The 22,808-nt window shown below is 42.2% G+C and overlaps 1 protein-coding gene and 1 long non-coding RNA gene across 9 annotated transcripts in view; both read right to left on the bottom strand.

Moving 5' to 3' along the window:
• The window catches only part of LOC142403090 (uncharacterized), a 171,493-nt gene that overhangs the window by 126,742 nt on the left and 21,943 nt on the right, over positions 1-22,808 (bottom strand). The window lies entirely within an intron of this gene.
• The window catches only part of LOC142403083 (polycomb group RING finger protein 3-like), a 175,151-nt gene that overhangs the window by 58,030 nt on the left and 94,313 nt on the right, over positions 1-22,808 (bottom strand). For 7 of the 8 annotated variants that reach the window (XM_075489248.1, XM_075489250.1, XM_075489247.1 and 4 more), the window contains 6 exons: positions 16,678-16,774; positions 13,939-13,994; positions 12,812-12,922; positions 10,771-10,859; positions 8,852-8,989; positions 3,348-3,428 (listed from right to left, as the gene is read on the bottom strand). In XM_075489248.1, the coding sequence (XP_075345363.1) occupies positions 3,348-3,428; positions 8,852-8,989; positions 10,771-10,859; positions 12,812-12,922; positions 13,939-13,994; positions 16,678-16,774 (572 nt within the window). The remainder of the gene's footprint in view (positions 1-3,347; positions 3,429-8,851; positions 8,990-10,770; positions 10,860-12,811; positions 12,923-13,938; positions 13,995-16,677; positions 16,775-22,808) is intronic. The other variant, XM_075489251.1, reaches the window with a different exon arrangement.

The following is a 22,808-nucleotide window of genomic DNA, read 5'->3' on the forward strand; positions in this document are numbered from 1 at the left end:
AAGGCCACAAATTCGATATAGGCCTCACTTGTCATATTTTGCTTGTTTGGAGCTTTATTTTTGTCTGTTTGACTGGCGTAGCCAGTAATTCTTACAATAAAGTTTTGCATGGCTGGATAGCTAATCTGTGACCTAACCCGTCTTTGTCTTGCTTAGCTTGGTCTAACTATTTAATGTAATAACAACAGTTGAAGACACTTGAATTAAGACTCCTTTTAGAGCTCTAAGAGATTTAAGTGTTACAACTCAGGATTTGGGTCCACCCAGGCTGGGGGATCACAGTTAAAGCTTTGGAAAAATGCTCTAAAGTTATAATAACCTTACAACCTTGGTAGTTTTATTTGTTTACAGGATAATACTCAAAGAAACAATTTGAATAGAAGCAGCCAGACCTAGTGACAGAATTGTTGATTTCAGTAATGTTCTTTTAAGCAAATGTGTAAATATAAAAGGAATTTGGGAGAGGTATCAAAGAAGAAAGGAAAGAGAAAGAAAGGTTTGAAACAGAGGGGGAACGGAATACTAACAGTACTTAAAGGTTGAGAGAATTGTAGGTTACACGTGTATATATCAAGGTCTGAAAGAGGATAATATATAATGAATAATGAAATATTATGGTTGAACCGGAATAGAAGTAACACTGAAGTGAGATACTTATCTATGCCAGGTATTGGAGGTTACTTATATCTAATAATCAGAACTTAATCACTAAACCCAGCATTTCTGTAAGAGCAAAAAAAGAAAGAGAATGGTAGAAGTCTATACATGAATGTGACGACTGATTATGTGAACAACTCTGTAATTTCTCCTCTGCTATTTCTCCTTCTCCCCTCCCCCAACTGTTTAGTTGCCTGTGTTCCAAGGATCCAAAGCCCAGCTCTGATGCTACACAGCTGCATAACCTTGGGACACATATCTGAGAAAATCACTAAGTTATGAGAGAACCTGCAAGAAGATAAGAAGGGCAAAAGCAGGGCGAGGCTAGCTGAGAACTTTGGGTCAGATCAAGCCACTAATATCAACAGTGAAAGCTAGATGAAACTGGTTTGATCATTACAATCATGTGTTAACTTTTTCAGTAGTGACCAGGAATATCACTATTCATGTACTGGAGCTACATTAGGTGACAATTATATTAGGATACCTAACAAGATATTGTAAAATGTACGTTTAATAGAATTGGGAAAGATCTACTGTAAATATAATCTAACTCATGATAAAAGAGAACATATTGGTTAACTAAACAATTATATGAGGAATGAGAAACATTTCATCAGTGTCACATGTTATGGGGAGATATTAGGTAAAAAGTTTTAAGGGATAAGGCTTAAGGAAATATTAGTATATCTCTTAAGACACCCTGTTGTATGGTTAATCATATCTGAATGGATAGTTTTATTAATTGTGATAATCATAAAATAGTATAGAATCAAAATGTTTATGCTTATAATGATTATACAGCTAATGAAACATTCTGTGATTATGTAAACTGAATTAAAATTGACAATACCATAAGTTTAACTTAGGTATCAACAGGGAGAGAAGTGTCATAAAGGACTGTTTGAACACCTACCTAGAAGCCACTGGCATGTCAGTATGACACTCTGCTTCTGAGTACACAGCTGGGGTTGGTCTCCCTGCTGTTTCTCCAACTGGGTAACTATGACCGAGTGTGTGAGGGAATAAATTAATATACTGTATAAAGTTATCTGCTATTAATAATAGCTTGATTCTATTAATAAGAGCTTTATAAAAGCTGTTATTAATGAATATTGGTTGTGATCTGTGTCTCCCCCAACTCAATCCCCTATCAGGGTAAATGAAATTTACAACAAAATCACTTCCTTTTGTTCATTCTAAACCTCATACCTACGAGTTTCACTTGATACTCTTCATCTCTTTCACCGAATAAGACAGTTTACAGTTGCTGCCTTTTCCATGCCACTCATGACTGTACAAATCTTCATGATACAGGTAAATAGTGGATTTATACAGAGGCGCAGCAGTGCTCTTGTTTAGCGCTCTATTCTTTTCCTAATAATTTCTAGCATTTCATTTGGGTTTTTCTTGGACCATTACTGAGCCAATATCTTTATGTCTAACCCCAAAACCTGATTTCTGTTTGATGGCAGTCAACTCAGAGCCCACAATTTTTATATATAAAGTTCAGATACATGTTTTCCCCAGCATGCATCTCTACATTTACCATATTGAACTTTAGGTGCCATTTTATCACCTGGTCATCCAGTACTGTAAAGGCCTCCTGCAACCTTTCATCACCAACATTTATCTTTACTGTCTGGAATAACTTTATTGGTGCCAGTGTCACCTCACTATTTAACCTCTTTTCCAGGTCATTCATGAATATGTCATAACTGACCACAGTCTCCTACCTTCTATTTCCCAATCTGAAATTAATTATTTCTTCATAGACAGATAAAAATTGCCTATCTATTCTCATTCATCCCTTCTATTTATGCATCCAAAGGTATTACATCTTTCTACCACAGCATTATCCTGGGAGCTTGTGTTGCATGTCCATTATGAACACTAACCCCTCTTCAAAGTTACCACTCCCAAACTGAACACACCCTGATTCTCTGGATGTGACTCATATCCTAGATGTTCAACTTGACATTTCATGATACTTACAGCCATTTTATTTGGGTGGCCATAAATCACCAGTGATAATTTATGCTCAATATGAATCCCCCATCATTTACTATTCAGCTCTAAGTTTTGTTGTGTGGGGGTTTGGTTTTGTTTTGTTTAAAGAAACTAACATCAGTAACCTGGAGACCCACTCAACTGCTTTCCCCAGCCTTGTTTATGCCTACTAAATATTGCTACAAGTCTCTTGAACTGAAGTGGGGAGCAAAGTTAATTCATCTGCCTCCTTTAATGAGTATATTCAGCCTCTCTCTTCCAAACTACAGAATATGAATGTATTGAATATTTGTCTCTTCTGCATTGTAACCAGTTTCACAGTCTACACAGAGTAATATTAGTTGTATCTGACTGACATGGCTGAGAAAAATGTCCCTCTCAATGGCTTCAGCCTCCTTTACTTTATACATTTTTAATTACTATCAAATTGACATCTGCCATCAACTTCCCCTTTTCCTTAGTGGCACATTTTAAATTTCCCCCCATTTTTCTCTTTTGAATTAAGAAAAATATCTATTTTTAAAGACAGTTTATTAGACATTTTAAAATATATATTTTAACCATTTTGAAGTTATTGCAGTATAGGCCTGCATGATGTATGCTTTATGAACTTTGTTCTTTAGTCAGCTAATGATTTACATGGAACATCAAAATTTTGATGAAAAGCAGTTGTGTCATACCTTAAATCTCCATCTAGTAACAACTACAAACTTGAGCGTGTGGTCCTTGCCAAGAATCTCTTCATTGCATAATATATCCAGCTGATGTAAAAAGAAGAAATAATTAATTCACTGAGACACAGAACATGGCTTTGAAACAATACACTTCCGATAAGGCCCAATAAAAAGATCAAAGAAACAGAACTCAATTCTCATGTAAAGACAGCTTTGTCCTTTGACATGCTATGAAAATTGTTTACACAGTACCCAGCAAGTAACTTTCTACTTTGAAAATACATTTTAAAAGGCTATCCCCTGCTTATACATCAGTGTTTAGGGCTTTTTTTGAAGACACTTTATAGTTGTTTTTACTTTTCTATGTCAGCTTTGAAAGATTTTGATATTGGAAACAGCAATGGTATGGACTCATAAGCAAATGTGAGATCATGTGACCAGCCATCAGCTGAATTGCAATAGATGATCATGCACATGATCTTAGCCTATTTGACTGCAAGGTGATGTGTACTGAAAGGGTAAGTCACCATGGAAGTGACATATGCTAATGGTACTTTACCACAACCTGAGAAAGCTAAGAATGTGCATGCAGTCCACTAACATGGCTTAGCTGACAGACAATAACTCAAACCAGGATTTGTCTATAGCATTCAACCAAGTGTTCACATCCTTAGGGCCTTCCTCCTCAAACCATATTTTTCACTGGACATACCAATACACTGTTTCCACAAAAATGCCATGTGCCCTTAAAGGGGGTGGGAGGACTCCTGAAACACAAGTACTGTTGAATGAACATTCTTACATTTCAATAAGAGCCAAGTAGGTTGTAAAACCAGAGATTGCTGCAGTGGAATAGTGAGTTTAAACACAAAAGCAAAAGGTGTAATTAGTAAGAAAGCAATCCAGGTTTCTGAAAGGTGTTAGGAATTTTAACACAGATGCTAGATGGGCCAACCATAGGTGACATACAGCTGGATCTACTACTCACCAAAAAGGAAGAACTTTCTAGGGACATCATAATCAATGGCAGCCTTGGTTGTAACAACCATGAAATAGTGAAGTTCAAGATCCTGAAGGGAGCGAGGAAATCAAGTAGCAGAGTACAGATCCTGGGCTTCAGTAGAGCAGAAATTTGCTTTTTCAGGAAGCTGGTAAGTGGGATCCCATGAGAGGCAGCTCTGAAGGGCAAAGGAGCTCAAGAGATGACAAGTCTTTAAGGACAACGTCCTCCAAGCACAAGAACAGTCCATCCCAATACTCAGAAAAATGAGTAGATGTATCAGGAGACCAGCTTGGCTAAACAGGGAGCTCATGAGAAAAAGGACATATACAGGAGGTGGAAGTGAGGACAGACTACAAAGGAGGAATATAGAAACATTGCCCGGGTATACAGGGATGGTTTGGGGAAAGCCAAAGCTCAGCTGGAGCTGAAACTGGCAAAGGACATCAAGGGCAACAAGAAGAACTTCTACTGCTACATTATCAATAAAAGAATAAACAAGGAAAATGTGAGCCCACTGCTGCATGGGGTGGACAATTTAGTGACAATGTCTGCAGATAAGGTTGAGGTACTCAGTGCCTTCTTTGCCTTGGTTTTCACCAACAAGGTCTCCCAGGCCTTTTTGTGCCTAGAGACAGGGTTCAAGGAGGAGACGAACAGCCAGTAGCAGAGGAGGATTGACTCAGGGATCTATTGAAAAATCTCAACCCATACTAGTCCATGGGACCAGATGGGATGCATCCAAGGGTGCCACAAGAGTTTCCTGATGTCATTGTGAGGCCACACTATCATCACTGAAAGGTGACAGAGATCAGGGAAGGTACCCGATGACTGGAGAAATGTTGTACCCATCTTCAAAAAGGGCAAGAAGGACTATCTAGGGAACTAGAGGCCAGTCAGCCTCACTTTGGTGATCCCTGGGAAAGTAATGAAGTGAGTCCTCTTGGAAGCCATTTCTGGGCACATAAAGGCAAAGGTAAATCCATGCTGGCTATTCCCAATCACCAATGGAAAAAATCACGCTTGACCAACCTGATTGCCTTCTTTAATGAAATGACTAGATCCATGGATGAGGAGAGAACAGTGGATGTTGTCAACCTTGACTTAAGCAAGGCTTTCAGCACCATCTTGCACAGCATCCTTGTATCCAAATTGGGACATTATGATCTAGATGGGTGGACTACCTGATGGGTGAAGACCCAGGTGGATTGTCAGGCTCAGAGGGTAGTGGTTAATGGGTTGTACTCTACACAGAGGCCAGTGACATGCGGAGTATTGCAGGGGTCTATCCTGGGACCTGTGCTGTTGAATGTCTTTATCAGTGACCTGGAGGAGGAGACAGAATCCACCTCATCAAGCTTGTGGATGACACCAAACGGGGGAGTGCAGCTGACACACTTGAGGACGGGGCTGCCATTCAGAGGGACCTAGACGGGCTAGAAGGATGAGCTGACAAGAATCTCATGAAATTCAAAAAGAACAACAGCAAAGTCACGAGACATTACAAGGTGGGTAGCAGCTCTGCTGAAAAGGACCTGGGGGTCCTGGTTGAAAGCAAGTTGAACATGAGTCAGCAGTGTGCTCTGGTAGTGATGAAGCCTAACAGGATACTGGGATGTATCAACAGAAGCACAGCCAGTAAACTGAAGGAAGTCAATGGAACAATGTCCAAGTGGAAACCAGCAATGAGTGGTGTCTCTCAGAGGTCCATACTGGGACCAATACTATTTAATATCTTCATCAACGACATAGACAGTGGGATTGAGTGCATCCTCAGCAAGTTTGCAGATGACACCAAGCTGAGTGATGCAGTTGATTCACTAGAGGGAAGGGATGCCATCCAGAGGGACCTTGACAGGCTTGAGGAGCGGGCCCCTGCGAACCTCATGAAGTTCAACAAGGCCAAGTGCAAGGTCCTGCACCTGGGTCAGGGCAATCCCCAGTATCAATACAGACTGGAGGATGAAGGGATTGAGAGCAGCCCTGAAGAGAAGGACTTGGGGATATACTGGTGGATGAAAAATTGGACATGAGCTGGCAACGTGTGCTTGCAGCCCAGAAAGCCAATCGTATCCTGGGCTGCATGAAAGGAAGCATGGCCAGCAGGTCGAGGGAGGTCATTCTCCCCCTCTACTCCACTCTCATGAGACCCCACCTGGAGTACTGCATCCAGCTCTAGTGTCCCCAGCACAGGAAAGACATGGACCTGTTAGAGCAGGTCCAGAGGAGGGCCACAAAAATGGTCAGAGGCCTGGAACACCTCTCCTCTGAAGAAAGGCTGAGAGAGTTGGGGTTGTTCAGCCTGGAGAAGAGAAGGCTCCGGGGAGACCTTATTGCGGCCTTTCAATACTTAAAGGGGGCTTATAAGAAAGATGGAGAGACACTTTTTGCCAGGGCCTGTAGTGACAGGACAAGGGGCAACAGTTTTAAACTGAAAGAGGGTAGTTTTCGATTGGATATAAGGAATAAATTATTTACGATGAGGGTGGTGAGACACTGGGACAGGTTGTCCAGAGAAGTTGTGGATGCCCCATTATTGGAAGTGTTCAAGGTCAGATTGGATGGGGCTTTGAGCAACCTGATCTAGTGAAACATGTCCCTGCCCATGGCAGGGGGGTTGGAATAAATGATCTTTAAAGGTCCCTTCCAACCTTCCATTTTATGATTCTGTGATTCTAAGTGATTATTCCCCTTTCCTCAGCATTCATTAGACCACATCTGGAATGCTGCATCCAGTTTTGGCCCCTCCAGTACAAGCAAAATGTTGATAAACTTGAGCAAGTTCAGAGGAGGGTCACCAAGATGGTCTTGGTGTTTGAACACAGGCCCACAAGGAGAGGTTGAGGGTACTGGGCCTATTTATCTTGGAGAAGAGAAGGCTTAAAGGGGACCTAGTTACAGCCTTCCAATACCTAAGAGAAGCCTATAGAGAAGATAGAGCTAGGCTCTTTACTGAGGTGCATGGTGGGAGAATGAGAGACAATGGTCATCAATGGAAACAGAGGAAGTTCTGACTGGATATAAGGAGAAAACAAAATCTCTACAAGGATAATTAAACACCAGAACAAGTTGCCCAAAGAGGTCCTGGCATCACCATCCTTGGAAGTTTTCAAGATTGAGAGATGGCAGTTTGAGAATCATACTGGATGGAGGGGGACTGTGACTAATACCAACAAAAGGGGAACAGAGGCTGTGTTTTCACATGCCTGCCATTATGTGTTCTAGTTTTAGAATCTGCAATGACAGAACTTGCAGAGGATAGAAAAGCCTCTTTCTTCCCTTACCCTCCAGCATGATTTCTTCCCACGAACAGTCCAATTATGTACTCCCTGCAGGGAAGGTAGCACCAGCTGATACTACACAAGGCTGAGTTTCACTCAGAGTAGAGAAGCAGAAGAAAGTATATATGCTGCTTTCTATTAAATCAGTCTTTCAGTAGTGTCCAAGTGTTATAATCCATTCTCTGCATTGAGTGAAACATCTCTGCTAGGGCAGTGTATCCCTTCATTTAAGACCACCAAACAAAGCATCTTGCAGGAGTCAGTTTTAACACAGGTGGATGTGCTGGTTTTGGCTGGGATAGAGTTAATTTTCTTTATAGTAGCTAGTATGGGGCTATGTTTTGGATTTGTGCTGAAAACAGTGTTGATAATACAGGGATGTTTTAATTATTGCTAAGTAGTGCTTATACTAAATCAAGGACTTTTCAGCTTCCCATGCTCTGCCAGGTGCACAAGAAGTTGGGAGGGGACACAGCTGGGACAGCTGACCCCAACTGACCCAAGGGCTATTCCATACCATATGACATCATGCTCAGCATATAAAGCTGGGGAAGAAGAAGGAAGGGGGGGACATTAGGAGTGAGGGTGTTTGTCTTCCCAGGTAACGGTTACGCATGATGGAGCCCTGCTTTCCTGGAGATGGCTGAACACCTGCCTGCCCATGGGAAGGAATGAATGAATTCCTTGCTTTGCTTTGCTTGCATGCACGGCTTTTGCTTTACCTATTAAACTGTCTTTATCTCAACCCACAAGTTTTCTCACTTTTGCTCTTCCGATTCTCTCCCCCATCCCACTGCGGGGGGAGTGAGCGAGTGGCTGTGTGGTGCTCAAGTTGCTGGCTGGGGTTAAACCACGACAGTGGAAAACACATAACCAAGCCTTTTGGTATGTTTTAAAATTGGTCATGGAACAATGCACTGAGCTGCACTGCCAACTCTGTATAAAGCCAAGAACCAGTAAGAGCTATATCTCCATTGTATTGGAAGGGAAGAAAAAAAGGGAAGATGACCAGCATCCTTAAATTAAAAAGGGGGGAGGTAAATTTGGAGAAAAACCTATTTGTCTGCATTCAGCTCCTCAACTTAAATAGCCATTTTCTATTCCTTTGTATTCGGAAATAGTGCGTGCTTCAGTTTTTTAAAAAATCTGGTTGGAAGGAAAGACCCTGTTTTGAAAATAATCCATAAGACTTTCATTTGCAAAATCATTTTTAAACATTAAAACATTACCTCATTAAAAGAAGAAAGGTTAAGTTTTTTAGCAATGAACTTCTTTAGATGCAAGACTGTTGCTTGTGCTGAGCAGCGGATCCATTTTCGTTTCAGTCCACGTAATTTGCTGCTATTGCATTCCAAGCAGATGCTTACCTTCAGGAAAAAGCAAACACAGTCAGGGCTAGTTGATGGAATTTTCTGCAGTCCCCATTATGCATTTCACATGCAGCATTTATTAGTCCAACAAAAAGGTGAAAATGTAGAATACCAGTATTCTTTAAAGCTAAATGCATGCAGTGTCATTAAAAAAAAGGTTGTCTAGTATTTTGTCAGCTTACTGTTAAGCACCATTCAACTCAAAAGGGATCTGGACAAAAGTTAAAGGCAGAACTTTAGGGCTGCCTTGTTCCAGAGCTTTATTCTAACTGCAGAGGTTGCAACTAGTTCAGAAGAAGCCTAGGTCAAGGCCAAAGCGAGATATCTAATATGAAAGGACCCTGAGCTCATTCCCCTCCCCTCTGGGGGTTTGGTTGCCTGAGCCCCAGGCCAATTTTGATAAGCAGCTGTATGACCATGAAACTGTTGTGAAGAAAGAGCTGGTTGAGAAAAAGCTGGAAGAATTTTCAGTGTGAGCTCACTCTGCTCCACTTAGCAGCATCATTTAAGCTGAAGCTCCCTCCCTTGGTTGGTCCCCCTGCATGAGCTATGTTGCAGCCATGCCCGTGCCTGGCCTAGACCCTGACCCACAGATTAGACTTCCTGGCTTGACCTTGGACCTGTCTCATCACTATGGACCTGGCTTGGTGATCACTGGACTGTGTATGATGTCGGTTACTATCGTCTCTGGACCTGACTTTAACTTGCCAATTTCACTTTCTGGCTTAACCTTGGACCTGCCTCATCACTAAAGATTTACCTGGTGATCACTGGACTGTGGCTGAATCTGGTCACTGTCACCAGAGCTGCTATGCACTCCTTATTCAGGTATTGTGGGACTGCACCCCTTGTTGGTGAGGTCAGTGCCCTGCCTACCTTGCTGTCACTCTTGGCTCCTGGCTTGCCTGCCCCTATGGAGCAGCAGCCTGCCCTTGCTGCTCCCTGACAAAACCATTATCACTTTTTAATGACTATTCCTAATCTAACCTCTGAATCCAGTAACATAGTTTAATATTTAAGGCATGTTTTAAAACAATATTTTGAACTTTAAAATTTACTGATGCAGATGATGTAACAAATTTTTGAAGTTCAAAAGAATATATGGGAAAAAATGGCCTTTTGATCTCTGCTTCAATTCCCTCTTCTCAATCATCTATTTTCTTTATTTAGTGTAAGCTCTTTAGGATAAGTTTTATTCTGTGCACTTAAATGATCCAGTACAAAGCACAATCCATCTGAATACTACCATTGCACTATCATTAAATGGAAAATTAATCCAAATTTAATTTACTTTGGACACAGTTAGCAGGGAAACATGAAGGCAGTGACTTGTGTATTCCAATAGCAAGTTTCATACTCAAACAGGTTTTGTGTTTAAAACTTGACACTAAAATAAGTAAAAAAAGACTTTTCATTCTAATTATTGAAACATATTCAGTCCTGATGCACTGGAGTGGCATGGGAGTAGACTCTCAGATAAAGGGCCCAAATTACTTGAAATCTAGTTGACATGAAAGCCAACACAGAGTTTAGCCAATATTCAGAAAACTCAGAAATAGTTATAACTATCAAACCTTAATGAAATTCTCAAAACCAAATTTCTCCACAGCTACCTAAATAAAAAAGATGAAGCTCAAGTTTACACAAAAGCATGGGAGAACACTGTATCTTGTCTCTGTCAGAGGGAAAAAAGTTTATCAAAGAAAAATAATCACTTAAAGATAAAGTGGAAATACAAAATAAAACTAAGAAATGCCCTATATCAGAAGTAAGCCCACCTGTTCATCACTTCGATGATAGTCATTATCTTCTTCCTGTTTTTCTTCAGAAGTTTCTTTGTTTGAATTTTCATCTGGTTTAGTTTCACCTTTCAGAAGAAAGCAGAGCATTACAATAATTAAATTAGACATATCAGATGACAGGTAATCCTGAAACAAAGTCAAGACTATAAGAGCAACTGTGGGTTTTTTTGTTTGAGTTTGGTTTTTTAAGTATTTAGGCTTGTCAGAGCATGATCAGCTTCTCTTCTAAACAGGAAAAGAGTTGGAAAGCAGCTTTATTCTTGGTAGCAGAGATGTGGACACTAATCCAAAGCTTCCCAAAAAATCAGTTCAAGACACCTTGCTACAAATTTGTCAGGGCTCATTCACTATTCTGTAAAACTGATATGCTCTCCTGACAGTCACAAATTTGAGAATTCTTTTGCCCTTGGATAAATGCGCACACACACACACATTTTAAGTATAACCACCACACCATTTCTGTCACAAAATTACACTTAACATCAGCAGTTTCTGAAGTTAATGCAATTCAGGACTGGAATAAAAAGTAACCTTTTCTTATCATAGAGTTCCCACATAGATACTACTGAAGATCTTCACCAGGAACACATTACATCCAGATAAAAGAACACATTCTATAAACAAGTGTGATGCAAAACAATACTGCACTTAGATGGTGAGTTCAAAGTGGTGAGTTCTTGTATATAGTCCAATATATAAGCACAACCAAGCCTTGTACAATATTATTGAGGGAAAGGCTGTAGATGTTATCTACCTGGACTTTAGTAAAGCCTTTGACACTGTCTCCCACAGCATTCTCCTGGAGAAACTGGCTGCTCATGGCTTGGACGGGTGTACTCTTCGCTGGGTAAAGAACTGGCTGGATGGCCGAGCCCAGAGAGTTGTGGTGAACAGAGTTAAATCCAGTTGGTGGCCGGTCACAAGCGATGTTCCCCAGGGCTCAGTATTGGGGCCAGTCTTGTTTAATATCTTTATCAATGGTCTGGATGAGGGGATCGAGTGCGCCCTCAGTAAGTTTGTAGATGACACCAAATTGGGCAGGAGTGTTGATCTGCTTGAGGGTAGGAAGGCTGTACAGAGGGACCTGGACAGGCTGGATCGATGGGCCGAGGTCAATTGTATGAGGTTCAACAAGGCCAAGTGTCGGGTCCTGCACTTGGGTCACAGCAACCCCATGCAACGCTACAGGCTTGGGGAAGAGTGGCTGGAAAGCTGCCTGGCAGAAAAGGACCTGGGGGTGCTGGTTTACAGCTGCCTGAACATGAGCCGGCAGTGTGCCCAGGCGGCCAAGAAAGCCAATGGCATCCTGGCTTGTATCAGAAATAGCGTGGCCAGCAGGACTAGGGAAGTGATCGTGCCCCTGTACTCAGCACTGGTGAGGCCGCACCTCGAATACTGTGTTCAGTTTTGGGCCCCTCACTACAAGAGAGACATTGAGGTGCTGGAGCATGTCCAGAGAAGGGCACCAAAGCTGGTGAAGGGTCTGGAGCAGAAGTCTTATGAGGAGCGGCTGAGGGAACTGGGGTTGTTTAGCCTGGAGAAAAGGAGGCTGAGGGGAGACCTTATTGCTCTCTACAGCTACCTGAAAGGAGGTTGTAGTGAGGTGGGGGTTGGTCTCTTCTCCCAGGTAACAAGTGATAGGACGAGAGGAAATGGCCTCAAGTTGCGTCAGGAGAGGTTTAGATTGGATATTAGGAAAAATTTCTTTACTGAAAGGGTTATGAAGCATTGGAACAGGCTGCCCAGAGAGGTGGTGGAGTCACCATCCCTGGAGGAGTTCAAAAAATGTGTAGACGTGGCACTTCAGGACATGGTTTAGTAGGCATGGAGGTGCTGGGTTGACGGTTGGACTAGATGATCCTAGAGGTCTTTTCCAACCTTAATGATTCTATGATTATACAACAATTATGAGTGCTAATAAATATTAGCTAGACACCTACCTCTGACAGATCCTTTCAGCAGCTTAATGGCAGTCTGCGCCCCCACCCCAAGACAGAATAAACATAAGACCATTTACCATTGCGATGTGAATCTAGATGTTGCTTTGCAGAGCATGTCTCCCCTTTGATGTCCCCTGGTACTTCCATACCCAGTTTGTGATAGAATTCCCTCTGCTTTTTCATTTCCGCTGTTTAAAATTGTAAATATTAGTTATGTAATAATGTTATAGCACAATATTTATCAAGGTATTCCAAAACCCTCCTCTGTTCTGTAAAAGAAGCTGGTCAGGCAGGAAGTGGTATTAGCACTTTTTGCTACTTCTCTACTCTTGCTGCCATAATCGAGTTACCCCAGATCTTATTCTCAAGAGGCAGAATACTACCAAGTCATTTGCAGAGCTATTATTACACCATTCTGTTATTACATATAAAATAAATTTAAATACTATACCATACTTTGTGTTTTTCCCCCTTCAATATTTCTGTCAAAATATTGGTTTTGAATTTTTATCTGTATTTCTGATTTTCAATATCCTAGAAACAATTTTAAAATAATCTCTTTACCTAAACTTGCTTATAAATGTCTGATAATGTCCTCACTTGACAGCTTAATTGGATTGAAATATTCTACTTAAATAAAAGTAGCAACACACCACTGGAAAATAATACTGAACAATTACTATAAAGCATTCCTTTATTTCAACAGATTCATTATCAAAGTAGATTATAAGAACACAAATGCAAAGGTACCTGCTAGCAAAGGATTTAAGTACATCTTAGGAGAAGAAAAATTCACTGAAACTAAAAGTTATGCTACATCAGTGTTTTACCTCTGAGAACTCTGCAAAGCTGTCAAAAAAGACATGAATATGTACACAGTTTATTAAAGAAGAATGTATGCAAATTATAGAATGCCAACATGAAAAAGTTGTAGTGCTATTTAGGTTTACATAATGTTACTTTTCCCTGAAATAACATCAGCATTTTCATTTCTGAAGTTTTTTCAGTAACACTGCTAGTACAAGTCTAAAATTAAAAAAAGCACTGAAGTAAGAGTGGAAAAGTAGTGCTAGAACTGGAACAAGTGAAGATGGTATTTTTCATCCCCCCATGAACATTTTCCTCACTTCCTCCTTTCATTAATGTAAAGGAACTATGTGTAAATCTAACATTCAGTAAAAATAGGTCATACCAGAAAACTTACCTTCTTGGAGGCCTGGCACAAGTTTGTAAACAATATCTTGCATTGTTCTATCATGACTAGCAGGGAAAAAAGAAAAATTGAAGGTTTAAATTAGCCACCTTGATTCAAAACATTTATCTTAAAGAGATTCAGTATGAAATCAACTCTACAAACCTCTAAAGTCTTGTAAGAAATAAAAATATTTATCTTGGATAACTGAAATATCAAATATGAGATAACAGTAACAAGAAAGGAATGCATATAAGGTTCAGGCTAAGACAAGAACTGACAAAAGTTAAACTGACAAAAGTTTAACAGAAATGCTAGGAAGGATGCTAGGAAGGATAGTGTTTATGATGCAAAGGATGGCATCTTGTGAGAGATGCCATATACCTGTATGTGTATCTAACATAACTCTCAAAATTCCTTGACAATTTTGACAAAAGCATTTTTTTAAAAAAATTTTCTCTTTCTAGACACTAGACACTTTTCTGTTTCTAGAAATTAGACTGTTTCTTATCCCTTTTAATTAATCTCTCGTGTTGCTAGGTTGTTTAGTTATCCATATGGGCTTTTTAAAAAACATGAGGAAAAAAGCCTATAGGGAAAAAAAAAGAAGAGAACAAAGAAGAGAACAAAGGAAAGAAAATTTGTGTTTGCTCTTATAATCCAGCATTTTACCCAAGAGAAACATGATATAGCTCAGAATCCCATCTAGCTAAAAAGGGTGGAACAAAAAAAGACAGACTGATCCAGCACATAAGGAAGGAAATGGTGGGGGAAGCAGGACTGGTTAAGATTCTAAACACTGATGTTTTCAACCAAAGTTTAACTACAAGCTGCCATTTCCTGGATTACTCTAAAACAAGCCATTGCCTGAAAGGACCAGAACATTACCCTGACTTCCAAACTATAAATAAAATCCAATACAAGCTAAAATGTCAGCCTCAGCTGCTACCAGGGCATTAACCCCACAAGAGTTTACAATACCAAACTCCAGCTTTGACTCTCAGGTTAGGATTTTTAAATGTCATTTACAGATTGCAGGAACATCTCCAAAAACATTTCAATCTAAATGAATGATTTTAGCCACCAGCATGAGAGCAGAGGTGAGAATTTAACAGCATTCTTAATGATGAAACATGAGATGTGTTTGTTTTGCCTATTCCCCAGATGGATGGGGATGAATTAGATCACAGATTCTTGTAACTAAGGCATAATACAAAGTTCCTCCCTATTAATTCTCTATTGAAGAAACCATAGACTTCAAAAAGCAGGTTGGACAAAGGCTATCTGTTTTGATCTTTAAGGAGCAGTATTTTGTAACTAGCTGAGGAAAATACTTCTCTAGGAGGACATCTTCATTTTTCGAAGCAGTAGAGCAAAGAACCTAGACTGAAGAAGGGGATCAATTTTTAAAAAGACATAATACTGTGCATTCAGTGTCCACAAACAACTGTCAAATCCACTTCTAACTACTCAATTTGAGGCTATGATCCCAGGCCTCTCAGCATGGAAAACAGGCTTCTGAACCAATACACGGATGTATTCCTGTAGCTTTACAGAGGACAACCATGTTGTCTTAAGTGCCGTTTGTTTCTTCTTGCCTACTGGCATGTATTTGTCATTACTGTTTTATAATATTTCAAAATATACTCTAGTACAGTCTCTACATCATTCTCGGAAGGTATAAGAAAAACCTATCTTATTTCTGACTCTTGAAGGGGACTCAGTTTTGAGCAATTCAGAAAGTTTTTATAGGACATGCACAATTCTCAGTGAAAGTGGAGAAAGAATCAAATTCCTTTTCTATAGCCACTTATTCAAAAGCTGCACTAGAACTGAGACATGCACATTTGAAGCAGTGCCACAAACGAAAAGAAACTTTGCATGGAGGTAGACAAGAGTCTACACAACATACAGCAGCTACTGTGAACACTGTCTCAATACATTTCTATCAATGAAAGTTGCTATGGTACAAATCTCTAGTGCAGATCCGGCCAAGTCAGGTGGTATAAACATTTGACTGATATCTTTGAAATTTTTAAAATGAGAGGAAACTGTTGAAGAAAAAGAAAGGTAATGTACAAATAAACAGAAAATACACTGACAAAGAAGGAAATCATGGTACAACGCCCTGTTCATTTTAGGTCACACAGTAAGGGAGCCCTGTATGGGAATGGAAATAAGTAGGCACAAATCTTTCAGAGGCTGTTCTGTTCAAGATGTTGAAGTCACTACTCAAACTTTTCTGCTACCAACTTTATCATCTGCACCTATGAACTAAACAGTTCTTTGAAAGACTAAATCAACAATAATGCTGTGTATTTGCAAAGTCTTTGAACACACCCTCTCAGTCACTGAAAACCACTGTCCAATTGCCAGTCATTGTTCTGAAGATTTAATACAAGTGTAATTCATGTAGATGTTCCATATGTGCAACCTCTACGATCCAGGCATACAAAACAGGAAGTGACTAAATCTCATTAAACTTCACTCAGGAATTAAACAATAAAGTCTACTGTGTTTGTCCGATTCAAGAGAAAAGGATTTGCTTCAAAAGAATTGCAAATTCACAGCAGAATTCATTATCTTACCTCTTTTATATAAATCTTCTATCTTCTACTCAAGCTTCTTTATATATATTTAAAATACTGATAAGCAAATCAAAAATGTAGAAAGAAATTGTGCTGTATTTGAGAGGTTTGTACAGCCCAGAGAGTAACTAGTTGTGCTTTTCCTTTCATACTGCACACTTACCCTATATACTGTAATGGATGGCTTTGGTGTATAACAATCCGACATGTTGGACAGGTGTTGTTTTCCTCCAAATACTTCACCAAGCAGCTTCTACAGACTAATAACAAGAACATTAATAATTAAAAAGAAATAAAACAAGATGTAGTTTGAAGACACCTGTGAGGTCGCCAGGGGTATGAGCAGGTTTCTGACACCCTTGGGCTGTGCCTGTGGAGGGACCGGCCGGTAGGTGACAGGTCTTGCAAGAGGGCGGGCAAGAGTTGGGCAGTGCTGGCAGTCCCCATGGCCAGTTCAAACCCGGGGAAGCCACATATAACCGGCTCCTAGAGAGCGCTAACGACCAAGAGTATGGCGTCGGTTGGGAGCGGAGTCGGCAGTTTGCATGAAAAAGGCAGCACACTGTCATGTGTTGGGCTGCTCCCTGCTCTGCCCATCTGCAGGCTTAGGCTGCAGCCCTGATGGTCACCACAACTAACTGGTGGCTGTGCAAGCCTACCCAGAAGCTTGAGGTCACGAGGGAATTAGAAGGATGACATCTTTCAAAAGAATTACCATTCTATAAGTAAGTAAGTGGGCCATTTTTTTTCTGAGAACAATAAGGTGACTGTGTCCTCCTGAAAGAAAATGGTGTCCACCCGCCACAACTGCAAGGCTGAGCCTAAAACCGAAAGAGAAGCACTACAGCCTACCTATGCTGATGTCTCCACACAAACAGACCTCCCAAGGACTGAAATAGCTGTCCAGACCTCAGGTTGCATGGAGCTACAGCACCTGGAAGTCCAAAGAATACGAAGAAAGTATCTCTTCCTCCCTCATCTCAGCTGTGGAGAAACTGGTCCAGCAACTAAAAGAGGACAGATCCTACTTTCCACCTGTACAGACCAGTATCTCAGCTATTAGGAGTCAGCGTTCTTCTGCTCAAGAGAGAGGATATAGAGGGTACACACCACGGGGCACCCTATGGTTATACCTGCGTGATCACGCAGAGGACATGAGGAAGTGGGATGGAAAACCTACCTCGACCCTAGAGGCGCGGGTACATGAGTTGCAAGGAAAAACAATCACACAAGGGGGTTCTTCCAGGAAAATTGCTGCTCCGGTTTCCAGTGGACAGTTCCCCAGACAGAGTAAGAGGGCTGATATTACTCCTGATTTTAATGAAGGAACTCCGGACTCATATTTACAAGAAGTGGGTAACGAATACTATGACCAGGAGTAGAGGGGCCCTGCCTCCAGCCAGGTGGAGGAAAGGGACAACCGGGTTTACTGGACTGTGTGGATTCAATGGCCTGGCACATCAGACCCACAGCAGTACAAGGCTCTAGTAGACACAGGTGCACAGTGTACCCTAATGCCATCAAGCTATATAGGGGCAGAACCCATCTGTATTTCTGGAGTGACAGGGGGATCCCAACAGCTAACTGTACTGGAGCCCAAAGTGAGCCTAAGTGGGAATGAGTGGCAAAAGCACCCCATTGTGACTGGCCCAGAGGCTCCGTGCATCCTTGGCCTAGACTACCTCAGGAGAGGGTATTTCAAGGACCCAAAAGGGTACCGGTGGGCTTTTGGTATAGCTGCCTTGGAGATGGAGGAAATTAAACAGCTGTCCACCCTGCCTGCTCTTTTCGAGGACCTTTCTGTTGTGGGGTTGCTGAGGGTTGAAGAACAACAGGTGCCAATCGCTACCACAACAGTGCACCAGCAGCAATATCGTGCCAACCGAGACTCCCTGATTCCCATCCATAAGCTCATTCATTGACTGGAGAGCCAAGGAGTGATCAGCAAGACTCGCTCACCTTTTACACAGTCCTATATGGCCAGTGAGAAAGTCTAATGGAGAGTGGAGACTAACAGTAGACTATCGTGGCCTGAATGAAGACACGCTGCCGCTGAGTGCTGCCGTGCCGGACACGCTGGAACTTCAATATGAACTGGAGTCAAAAGCAGCCAAGTGGTATGCCACAACTGATATCGCTAATGCATTTTTCTCAATCCCTTTGGCAGCAGAGTGCAGGCCACAGTTTGCTTTCACTTGGAGGGGCGTCCAGTACACTTGGAATTGACTGCCCCAGGGGTGGAAACACAGCCCTACCATTTGCCAAGGGCTCATCCAGACTGCACTGGAACAGGGTGAAGCTCCAGAACATCTGCAATATATTGATGACATCATCGTGTGGGGCAATACAGCAGAAGTTTTTGAGAAAGGGAAGAAAATAGTCCAGATCCTCCTGAAAGCCGGCTTTGCCATAAAACAAAGTAAAGGTCAAGGGACCTGCACAGGAGATCCAGTTTTTAGGAATAAAATGGCAAGATGGATGTCGTCAGTTCCTAATGGATGTGATTAACAAAATAACAGCCATGTCTCCACCAACTAGCAAAAAGGAAACACAAGCTTTCTTAGGCGTTGTGGGTTTTTGGAGAAGGCATATTCCAAACTACAGTCTGATCGTATGCCCTCTCTATCAAGTTACCCAGAAGAAGAATGATTTCAAATGGGGCCCTGAGCAACAACAAGCCTTTGACCAAATTAAATGGGAGATAATTCATGCAGTAGCCCTTGGGCCAGTCCAGGCAGGGCAAGATGTAAAGAATGTGCTCTACACCGCAGCCAGGGAGAATGGCCCTACCTGGATCATCTGGCAGAAAGCACCAGGGGAGACTCGAGGTCGACCCTTAGGGTTTTGGAGTCAGGGATACAGAGGATCCGAGGCCTGCTATACTCCCACTGAAAAAGAGATATTGGCAGCATATGAAGTGGTTCGAGCTGCTTTGGAAGTGGTTGGTACTGAAGCACAGCTCCTCCTGGCACCCCGGCTGTCGGTGCTGGGCTGGATGTTCAAAGGGAGGGTCCCCTGTACACATCATGCAACTGATGCTACGTGGAGTAAGTGGGTTGCACTGATCACACAACGGGCTCGGATAGGAAACCCCAGTTGCCCAGGAATCTTGGAAGTGGTCATGGACTAGCCAGAAGGCAAAGATTTCGGAATATCACCAGAGGAGGAGGTGACGCGTGCTGAGGAGGCCCCACTGTACAATAAACTACCAGAAAATGAGAAGCAATATGCCCTGTTCACTGATGGGTCCTGTCTTGTGGGAAAGCATCGGAGGTGGAAGGCTGCTGTATGGGTCCTATAAGACAAGTTGTAGAAACTGCTGAGGGAGAAGGTGAATCCAGCCAATTAGAGAAGTAAAAGATATCCAGCTGGCTTTAGACATTGCTGAACGAGAAAAATATGGGGAGGCCTGGAAGACATTATATCACACTCCCACAAACCCACCAAGGCAAGCACCATGTGCTTACAATGGTGGAAGCAACCACCGGATGGCTGGAAACATATCCTGTGCCCCATGCCGCCTCCCGGAACACTATCCTGGGCCTTGAAAAGCAAGTCCTATGGCGACGTGGCACCCCAGAAAGAATTGAGTCAGACAGTGGGACTCATTTCCAAAACAACCTCATAGACACCTGGGCCAAAGAGCACAGCATTGAGTGGGTATATCACATCCCCTATCACACACCAGCCTCTGGGAAAATCAAAAGATACAATGGACTGTTAAAGACTACACTGCGAGCAATGGGTGCTGGGACATTCAAACATTGGGGTACACATTTAGCAAAGGCCACCTGGTTAGTCAACACTAGGGGATCTGCCAATCGAGCTGGCCCTGCCCAATCAAAACTTCTATGTACTGTAGAAGGGGATCAAGTCCCTGTAGTGCATGTAAAAAATATGCTGGGGAAGGCAATCTGGGTTACTCCTGCCTTGGGTAAAGGCAAGCCCATTCGTGGGATTGCTTTTGCTCAAGGACCTGGGTGCCCTTGGTGGGTCATGCGAAAAGATGGGGAAGTCTGATGTGTACCTCAAGGGGATTTGATTTTGGGTGAGAACAGCCAATAAACTATTGTTTATTGATGTTATGTTATGATGTTAATTACTGTAGAATACTTACTGTATGTAATCACTTTTATGGTTGTTATATATCTTATCAACAGTATTACAGTAAGAATCACCCAGATTAATGAAGAATGAACTTTGATGAAACCAAGGAAAGTGCAGCAGTGATGGAACCAGAACTGGCTTCAGCATGCAACAATCCAACACCACACACCATCTCTCCTGCTCTGAAGGACTGTTATAACAGATGGAGCCCAAACTCATGGACTAAATGAACTCAACGGACATTTTAGCGGGATGGCCCATAGACCAAGGGAATGAGATCTGTGTGTATATATCAAAAGACAGGGAAAGTGGTGGTGATTAATTGGAATGTATTGGAAAGGGTAGAACCTGGGCATGATGTAGATGGTATAGAAGAAGGGGTGGATACTGTCCTGGTTTCGGCTGGGATAGAGTTAATTTTCTTCCTAGTAGCTGGTATAGTGCTGTGTTTTGGATTTTAGTATGAGAATAATATTGATAACACACTGATGTTTTAGTTGTTGCTAAGTAATGTTTACATTAGTCAAGGACTTTTCAGCTTCCCATGCTCTGCCAGGTGCACAAGAAGCTGGGAGGGGGCACAGCCAGGATAGTTGATCCAAACTGGCCAAAGGGCTATTCCATACCATATGATGTCATGATCAGTATATAAACTGGGGGGAGCTGGCCGGGGGGCAGCGATCGCTGCTCGGGGACTGGCTGGGCGTCAGTTGGTGGGTGGTGAGTGGCTGTATGACTTGGGTTTTTTCCCTGAGTTTTGTTCCTCTCTCTCGCTCTCTTCTTGTTTTCCTTTTCATTACACTTTATTATCATCAGCATCAGCATCATCAGTATTATTATTATTATTTTCAATTATTAAACTGTTCTTATCTCAACCCATGAGTTTTCTTACTTTTGCTCTTCAGATTTTCTCCCCCATCCCACGAGGGGGGGAGGGTGAACGAGCAGCTGTGTGGTGCTTAGTTGCCAACTGAAGTTAAACCACGACAGTGGTTGCCCTCTATGTAAAAGAATGTACTGACTGTGCAGACCTGTCTTTGAAAAACAGCGATGAACAGGTTGAGAGCTTATGGGTTAAAATTAGGGGCCAAGCCAACAAAGGAAGCCTCGTGGTTGGTGTTTACTACAGGCTGCCCAACCAAGGGGAGCCTGTGGATGAAGCGTTCTTACTTCAACTACAGGAAACATCACAATCACAGGCCCTGATCCTGCTGGGGGACTTCAATCACCCTGACATCTGCTGGAAAAGCAGCACAGCAAGATGCTAGCAGTCCAGGAGACTCTTGGAGTGTGTCGAGGATAATTTCTTAATCCAGGTGATAGACAGCCCAACCAGAGGAGAAGGGTTACTGGACCTCTTGCTCACCAACACAGGTCAACTAATTGGAGAGGTCAAGACTGGTGGCAGCCTGGGCTGCAGTGATCATGCCCTGGTGGGATTCACAACCTTGAGAGCTACGGGCCAAGTGAAGAGTAGAGTCAGGACCCTTAATTTTAGGAAAGCAAACATTCAGTTGTTTAAGGAACTAGTGGATGTGACCTCCTGGGAAACTGCCCTCAGGGACAAAGGAGCTGAACATAGCTGGCAGCTCTTCAAGGACATTTTTCTGAGAGAGCAAGAGCTCTTGATTCCCATGTGAAAGAAATCAGGCAAGGAAGGCAGGAGACCAGCATGGCTGAGTAAGGACCTCCTGGTCAAACTGAAGTGTAAGAAGGAAATGCATAGGCAGTGGAACCAGGGACGTGTATCCTGGGAAGAATATAAGGACACTGCCCAGATACATAGGGATGGGATCAGGAAAGCTAAGGCGCAGTTGGAGCTGAATTTGGCAAGGGATGCGAAGAATAAGAAGGGCTTTTACAGGTAAGTCGGCCAGAAAAGGAAGATTAAAGAAAATGTAAGCACCCTGATAAATAAGACAGGAGAACTGGTGACAACCAACATGGAGAAGGCTGAGGTACTCAACAATTTTGTTTCCCCAGTTTTCAGTGGTAATCTCTCTTCCCACATCTCTCAAGTCCCCGAACCTCAAGGCAGGGACTGGGGGAACGAAGTCCCTCCCTTCGTAGGAGAAGTTCAGGTTCGAGACCACCTGAGGAACCTGAAGATACACAAGTCCATTGGACTCGAGGAGATGCACCCCAGGGTCCTGAGGGAACTGGCAGATGTAGTTGCCAAGCCACACT

Source organism: Mycteria americana (genome assembly GCF_035582795.1).
Source record: "Mycteria americana isolate JAX WOST 10 ecotype Jacksonville Zoo and Gardens chromosome W unlocalized genomic scaffold, USCA_MyAme_1.0 Scaffold_33, whole genome shotgun sequence".
NCBI classification, from domain to species: domain Eukaryota; kingdom Metazoa; phylum Chordata; class Aves; order Ciconiiformes; family Ciconiidae; genus Mycteria; species Mycteria americana.